Below are 8,401 nucleotides of genomic sequence, written 5' to 3'. Positions count from 1 at the left end.
AGGAACACTTTGGGAGAGGGGGTTTGCTGGGACCAGAGAAACAGTTGGCTCTGAGTGTCTTGGCGAACGGCACGCACCTCAGTAAAAATTAACCAGAAGCCGTGTAAGGGAACCAAGGTGCAGGGAAGAGGACACATAGATACTCAGGAGTGCAAAAAGCTTGGAAGAGAAACCCGACTGAATTAATAGCTGGGGGAGGAGAGGGAGGAGCAGCTGAGATGGCTGTAAGATCAGTCACGGCTACAGCCAGCTGCCGGAGGAAGAAATTACTTGCAAGGGAAGAATGATCATAATTTGTCTGCTTGTTTTCTCTCTTATCCTACACACCCAAATGGCTGGAGCAGGCAGACGAGGTATTTCAGCTGGAGGGGAGTTAGAGGGAACAGTACTAACCCTAGGGGAACCACTGAAGTCCCAGAAGGCAGGACACTGGCTCTGCACCCCCAGAAGGTGCAAAGGGAGTGCCAGTGCCGTTCCTGCAGCACACGCTCTGCTCAGACTAGGAAGATTTTAAGGACTACGGGGCATGCTGAGCTAGGACCCTAATTTAAGCATCTGGGGAGTGCGTGCAGTGGTAGGGAACGCGGTTCTGCCTCTGCACAGAGGCACCCGCTCCCCGATCTCTGCTGAGCCAACAGACTGCTTTCAGCCTGTGCTGGTATTTGACAAACAAGCAGCCTCTGGGTTTCAGCAGGCAGAGGGCTAATAGCCCAGAACACAATAGTCGGTTTCCAGTTACAGCAGGGAAGGCTTTAACTTATTCACAAGAACAGGAGAGCGAGTCAAATAGCTTAGTAGGTTTTAGAAAGGGATTGGATGTTTGCATGGTGAAACAACATCCACAGCCGCATTAGCTAGGATAAGGGTTACAAGCTCAGCGATCCTCACGCTACCGGACAAAACGATCAGCGGCTGGGATCACAGGCAGACAAAAGGGATGGCCATTCCCTGCAGCTCCTTGCAGCAAGGTCACATGGCCATAAGCAGGCACTGTCAGAAACCAGATAACCCATTATGCAGCTCTAGCTGGGCTAATCCCGCGTGTCCCCAGAAAGCTCCAGAGAGGCTAGGCACAGAACGAACCGGACAGAAATCCTTGCTATACATAAAAAAAAACCAAAGGAAGAAGCTTTATTGGTATACATCCTACAAAAACAGTTACAAGAATGGGCCTTGGATTAATCTGTCAAAGAAAACATCGAACAGCTGTGCTCTCCCTAGGAAAGCACCAGCCACGAGCAGGTTCCTTACAAAAACAGGGCAGCATGGAAATATACTGGAGGAAGGGAGGAGGAGGGGGAGCGGACACATGGGATTGGCGCTCTGTTCCTCAGTACTGATGCGTGAGGGCATTTCTAACACTCGAGAGGAGGCCTGGTAAGAACACGCAAGTGCTTCCCCATGCCAGAAAGGAGCTGGTCTCCTCCACGTGTAAATACCTGCCCACCAGGATTTTTATAGCGAGCTGGGATGGCTACTAGCAGAGCTTCTGAAAAGGGAAGAGACTGGAACCCTCACCTGCTCTTTCCAAGAGTCAGTCCTGATCAGGTTTCAGTCCCCACTCCGTCTGTTACTTTTCCAACCTCAAGTATACTACTGAATCTGTACTGGTTTAGAAAAAAACGTAATCAACTGGATTTCAAAAATAGTAAAGTCCAGAGATGTTCCAAGACCCTCTCGCCAACCTGACAGAAGGTCTAGCCGTGTACGGACAGGATCACCTCTTCTTGAAGCCATACTTTTTCCTTTCGTAGAAGAGATCTGTCTTGGAACTGCCCAAGTTGACGATCTTAGGGCAACCATCTCTCTGTAAGAAGAAGAGAGGATGTAAGTTAGGAAACAGAACATCATCCTCACTTACATAGATAGTTCTAGTAGGTTCTCGGTTCCCACGCTCCTCACCCTGTCAGCATGCACTTTGAACACCTGTGCAGACAAACTTGCCTTCCCATTCTGGTTCCCACCAGCGAGAGAGCAGAACAGAGAAGAGGATGGTCGCCTTGTTAACATTACTGTAGGACATTCTCTTCCTCGGGCTGAAGATGGAAAACAGCGCATATAACATCAGCAGCCTAATGAAAAGGATGCTCAGTGCCTCAAGACTGGATTCTTTCTAAATTAGGACATGCAGGATTTATAGGGCCTGGAGGAATAACCTTGCCCCTCTTTAGCCAAAAAGAATCTTGTTTAAGCCATTCTCATGTTTAAGGACCCCTCTCAGCCACGACAGCCGAACTGAATCTCAGATTTCCCGCATCCTGGATCGACTACCGCAGAGGTGGTATGGTCATCGTGGGAGAGGACAGCAGCTACAAGGGGAAGTTCTTGTACCTCAGTTCCAGCGGACAGTGAGAAGAAAGCCACAAGAAAGGGGAACCCGAGAGCCCCAGCTCAGAGGGGTGGCTGCAAAGTCAAATGAGAGATGCACCTCTTGGTGTACCAGGCGTGGGAGAGTACAGCAGCTACAAGGGGAAGTTCTTGTACCTCAGTTCCAGCGGACAGTGAGAAGAAAGCCACAAGAAAGGGGAACCCAGCTCAGAGGGGTGGTTGCAAAGTCAAATGAGAGATGCACCTCTTGGTGTACCAGGGAACATTTGCCCAGGAGCCACCTGAGCCCAGTATCTGCAGAACTCCTGAGAGCAAAAGTGGCTGGCAAGAGCAGCTGAGGGGCCCAGCAGGCAGACGAACGCGCGTCCTTGGCCGCTGTGTAAGCCCGAGCGGATGAGATTTAGAAAGCCTCTGGGCAGGTATCAGCTGCTGCAGAAACTGCACCCAAGCTGCCCCACAGATACCTGCTCCTGCGCAGGAGATGCAACCCATCGGGAAGGGTCTGCACGGTAGAAATAAGGGGGGGGGGAAAATCATCCCTTCCTCCTACACCCGCCACATCCCATCTGTAGCTACTGTCTCCTTGCTTAGTTCTGAACCTCAATAGTAGAGGTCTTCCAAGCCTCGCCTCCCACCACCCAGGGGTCTGTGACAACCCTGACAGCATTATCGCAGAGCTCCTTTCATTCCTCCACCTCCTCCCTAAGGAAGCAGCACATGAGCACGCTCCTGTCCCCAGGAAAAATTACTTTTTGCAACTCGCACTGCCCTGGGTGACAATGTGGGACTTTGGCCCTGACCCATAGATCAAAGTGGGGCAAAACAATACCTCATCCCTCCCTCCATCAGAGCAAACGAACCAGGAGTAACCAGGCCCCTTGCCTCATGCCCAACAGCATTCCACCTCCTCTCTCCGTTTCAGTATTGGCTTTCTTGCTTCACCATCTTTTCCAGTCTCTCTCCGAGGATGAAGGAAGTGCTGTGACCAAAACCTCGGAGTGTTAGAGCTTCAAGTACAGAGCTCCGTCCACCCGCTTTTCTCACTCACATCAGTGCCAGCTGCCATAACTGTGACGGGCAGCACACTTAACCTTCCTTCTTCTGGGCATCCTACACCCACGCCAGCACTTGTCAATCCTGCAAGCGGATCGTGTCAAATCTGCTGTTTCAAACCTGCAGTAATCCCTAACATTTTGAGTTTGCTGGTACAGAGCAACTGTCTGCACCCACAGCAGCCTTCACCCAGCTGTCGAAATACCTCAGTTCTGACTTGTTCTCCTGCCCCTCCAGCTCTACGTTTTCTACAGTCTTCCCTGGCAGAGCAGCTGGCTATTTCACACCTGAACCAGGCGTGATAAGCTGCAGGTGAGCTTCGGTTATGAAAACACCTATTGGGAATCAACATGAATTAGTAAAAAGGAAACCAACCCTATTTTACTCATGACTTATCACGCCAGGTGCCTTGGTTCCAAAGGCAAGTGAACAAAACTACTGTTTCTCACAGAATTTCCAAAGCAGGAGGCAGTACCACCATCACAGCATTTATATCCATATTTAGATACCAGGAAAGATTATGGTCCTGTCAGATCTAATGACTAAATTGAACTGAGGACCTGCCCCTGTCCCGAATTTAGCTGCAGGCCTCTGGAGAAAACGTAGGCACGGCACAGAATTAAGTCAGCAACTCACTCAAACTGAGCGTGTTCCTGTAAAACACCCTGAAACGTTCTCTCAGCACCTTCTCCACACGTTGTGCTGTAAATGGCATCTGCAAAGCACCAAACCACCTTCTACAGACACTCTCACAGCCATCAGGTCCGTGTGCCAGGGATACTGCAACCGTTAGCATCGTGCTCTTGCTCTTCCCACCGCTTTGCTTGCAGTTCTTCACGTCCCGCGCCCGTTGGGCTGGATATCAACAAATACCTTACGGGAGGGGAGCAGCTGCCTCCTTTCACATGTGCAGCTGCTGTCTTTCAGCACAAGAAGATTATAAAAAGGTTACAGCGCTGATTGTAGAAATAAGGAATCACTACACCAAAAAGTGTTAGCAGAAAAAGAGATGCCTACGTTATCGGCCATTCCAGAGGAGAATCAAAAAAATAAACCACGTCCCAGTGAAATTATACAAGAAGCCTTAAACTCGTAAGACACAGTTAGTGCAGATATTGGACACTAAGGTCCAACTTTATGTTGCTATCCAAATGAAAACACAGGTGGTGATTCCACAGACCTTACAGTACTGTACGTGCCCTTGGTCGGTGTCTGATAACGGACTTCTACGGAGGAGCTGCTCCCTCCACTGCCTCTGCAGTGTCTGGAGGATCTCTGACCCCGATAAAACCCAGGCTGAGATCCAGCGAGATAACGGCTTGAAGTGGTAGCAAGCAGTGTGGCAGAGGAAGCAAACGGTGCGCGTGCGGTGCAAAGCAGTCAAAAGGTCCTGCGGGGCGAAGAGAGTTACACCACCGCAAAATGCTACGACATCTCCAAATGGTTTGCAAACACAGAACTACCAGCAGAGTCAGAAAGGCACAAGGTGATGAAAATCGGTCCCAATACTGGTAGCGGAAGCCAAGCGTCCCACGTCCCAGCACCGATTTCACTAGCTCCAGGCCCCTTAAAGACAAGCATGGCTACTGAATAAAGACATATCCAATTCACGGGGAGACTGGATGACAACATACATCTTTTTCCTGGATGGTACACTCCTTGCAGTAGTAGGCGTCGGACACTCCCGGACCCCCGCAGATCACGCAGCGCCCTTGGTACGAGCCGTAGTTACACTCGTCACATATGCGGACCAGAGTGCAGGGACGCACATAGGAGTCACAGATCACGCATTTGCCATCACCTGCAAGTACAGCAGAGCCTTTCGTTACAGAACGCCCCTTTCGCCGCCCCCACACAGAAGAGGAAGAGCTTCCCAGTCAAAGAACTTGCCGGTACACTCAAGGACAAAACAACTGAACTGCAGTAATTCATCTTGCAGGCACAGGGTGAAACTTTGTATTTGCACACCCTTGACAAGAACAAGGGCCAATACCCTGCAGTATTTATCATGGAATCACAGAGCGGTTTGGGTTGAAAGGGACCTTAAAGACCATCCAGTTCCAACCCCCCTGCCATGGGCAGGGACACCTTCCACCAGACCAGGTTGCTCAAAGCCTCATCCAGCCTGGCCTTGAAGACATCCAGGGATGGGGCATCCACAGCTTCTCTGGGCAACCTGTTCCAGTGCCTCACCACCCTCCCCGAGAAGAATTTCTTCCTGATATCTAATCTAAAATCATGCACTCACAATGCGGGAAGAAACCCAAAGTCACTTCTGTGATTAGCAAACACCAGCTTAGATCATGCCATTACTTTTACTCTAGAACTTTTCCTTAATTTTCCACTAATGAAAAAATGCTGGACTGACAGGACTGGTGTCCTCACCTACACAGAAGGAGCAGTGTAAGCTTCTCCCACAGCGCCACATCAACAAAAGTCTGGAGTTACTATCCTCAAAGAGATGAGATATGAGACTGTACTCGTGGTCCTTTAAATCCTTCATCTATGAGAAAGCCAAAGAAAGGGCAAACTGGCATAAACAGCCGTTTCACAAAAGCTCCTCTTGCTTTCTCACAAGGAACTGAGTGAAATTCTAGTACTCTTATCATACAGGCAAGCAGCCATCAGATGCCATTGACAGTCTCTGCCGTGCTGGACCTTATTCAAAACACTGACCTAGGGCTGAAAGGCCTCATATCCTATTACTAGTTCCCAAGGCATCTAATCCTGACTCCCACAGACAACTCTGCTAACCTCAGCTAACAAACCCCCCACAAACAACTCAGCTAAGGCTGAAAGAGTTGGGCTTGTTCAGCCTGGAGAAGAGAACGCTCCGGGGAGACCTTACAGCACCTTCCAGTGCCTGAAGGGGCTACAAGGAAGCTGGGGGGGACTTTTTACAAGGGCCTGTAGTGACAGGACAAGGGGTAACGGGTTTAAACTGAAAGTGGGGAGGTTTAGATTGGATATCAGGAAGAAGTTCTTCCCGGAGAGGGTGGTGAGGCACTGGAACAGGTTGCCCAGAGAAGCTGTGGATGCCCCATCCCTGGAAGTGTTCAAGGCCAGGCTGGATGAGGCTTTGAGCAACCTCGTCTAGTGGAAGGTGTCCCTGCCCATGGCAGGGGGGTTGGAACTGGATGGGCTTTAAGGTCCCTTCCATCCAAACCACTCTGTGATTCTATAACCTGCTCTTAAACCTCCAGCACAATGGCTCTCAACTACTACCAATGGGAATCTGTTTCACTGCTGAGTGCTCCTGCAAACAGTCCTGTTGCTTCAGGCTGTGCTCATTTTCCACTTTGTTTATTTTCATACTATTTTTGAGTCACGAACTAGTCAGTTTATTTGTTCTGTTCCCCTACAAGGATGTAATGACAGGTCACGCTCTTTCTTCTACAGTTGAGCACTGGCATTTGATTCTGGGGTGGGGGGTTTCTGCTCAAACTCCAGATGTTCTCCCCCACACTCCCAATTTCTTATTCTCCTAGATGCTGAAGGGAACCTTCCTCAAGGTGTGAAAGATTCCAAAAATGCTTTTTTTTCCTGCTTTGAAATGATCAAGCCGATAATTTTGTGTTACAAATTACCAGGAATCAATCAAGAAGTGACTGTAGCCTCAGCTACTGAAAATGCTGGCAGCACATACTCGGGGCAGCGTGCATTTGTGTGATAGTCTATTTGGGTGCTTCACTTTGTAAGTATCCGTTGATTTACACTTGCAATACACAAGTAACTCCTCCCACCTCAGAGTGTCATGAACTACATGGTTGAAGCAAAAGTAGAATACAATCCCCACATCCGAACTGTACGCTCTAACCACACCACCACGTTCTCAAGCAACTACATGTAGAAGCTATACTTACATTTTTCACAGAGTCTTCCAATTGCTGTAAGAAGAAGAAAAAAAAATTGAGACAGAAGCAGATGAAAAAATACAACTTAGGTATAAGCTTGAATAACAAATAATTATAATCTGTGGCGTGCATCTTAAAAAAAACCCCAGTAACAGTTTGAGCATAAACACAGAGGTATTTATGATAAACAATATATATCCTCCTGGAGACATTTACCAAGATCAAAGTTCAGAGGCACAGTGAATGCGCAATGACACCCCCTGACAGTATCAAAAACTACATTCATTATTCCATTTCAAACATAGCCAGTGTGCCTGACCAAAGCAAATCCTCTACGTGAGCCTTGGCAGAGCTCTTACGCTGGCTTTAATGAGACAAAATATCAAGTGTTTACTTCATTTAAGGCAGCCCAAACACCTTCTTCACTTGAGAACATGAAGGTACTTAGAAATCTTGTCAATTCTCTAGGAAACTCACAACAGTGATGTTAGTAACTTGGATAAACTCCATAAATATCAAGTCCCAAAGATTAGACGTTCACAATCACAAAGACTGAAGAGTGATTCAGCTGAAGTCAAGGGATTCGTTAGGCTGGAAATGAATTTTCAGCACTGACAGACTGTTAGCTGCATTAACTCTTCTAAAAAAGAAGTTTCCGACGGCCAGTGCAGCTGGATATTTTATGCTTACAGGTCTTTCAGAAAACTTGCTTTTCCAAGAAGAGACAAAAAATCTGGAAGAGACATTTCACTTTCTAATCCTGAGTAAGATCCCTTTCAGACTTAGTAGGGCCAATTCTGACCCGAGTGAGAAGAACGAAGTTCACTGTGTACAGGTACAACCCGGAAGATGATTTTATCTTGCAGCCAGGGATGCTCCCGGTGCTTCAGCTCATCCTCCTGGCTGCGCTGGTGTGGCCAATGCAAAAGGAGTACGCTCAAGTCGTGTTTTCTGTGCACAACCACCGACTTCCTCCGCTCCCCCCTCCCCCGAGGCAGCAGAGGCTGCTGTGCGCAGGCGTCAAGGCCTTCCCGCTCTACCCACAGAGGCCCTGCCGCACCCCCGGGGAAGCGCCCGGGACAGGATTAGGACCGGCGGCCTTCCCCACAGACCCTCCTCTCCATAAACCACGGCAAACCACCAAAAAAAAGAGAAATAAAAGGGGG

The 8,401-nt window shown here is 48.8% G+C and overlaps 1 protein-coding gene across 1 annotated transcript; it reads right to left on the bottom strand.

Moving 5' to 3' along the window:
- Window positions 1-1,605: 1,605 nt before the first annotated feature.
- On the bottom strand, window positions 1,606-7,268 carry PHF5A (PHD finger protein 5A; the record flags this gene model as incomplete). The annotated part of the gene is made up of 3 exons (XM_010157093.1): window positions 1,606-1,807; window positions 5,016-5,182; window positions 7,245-7,268. Coding segments are annotated over 3 exons (281 nt in total), but the record flags the coding sequence as incomplete, so codon positions are not given.
- Between the last annotated feature and the right edge of the window lie 1,133 nt (window positions 7,269-8,401).

This window comes from Eurypyga helias, unplaced genomic scaffold (genome assembly GCF_000690775.1).
Source record: "Eurypyga helias isolate BGI_N326 unplaced genomic scaffold, ASM69077v1 scaffold17468, whole genome shotgun sequence".
Taxonomy (NCBI): Eukaryota; Metazoa; Chordata; class Aves; order Eurypygiformes; family Eurypygidae; genus Eurypyga; species Eurypyga helias.
This window is presented reverse-complemented; position numbering and strand designations above follow the sequence as displayed.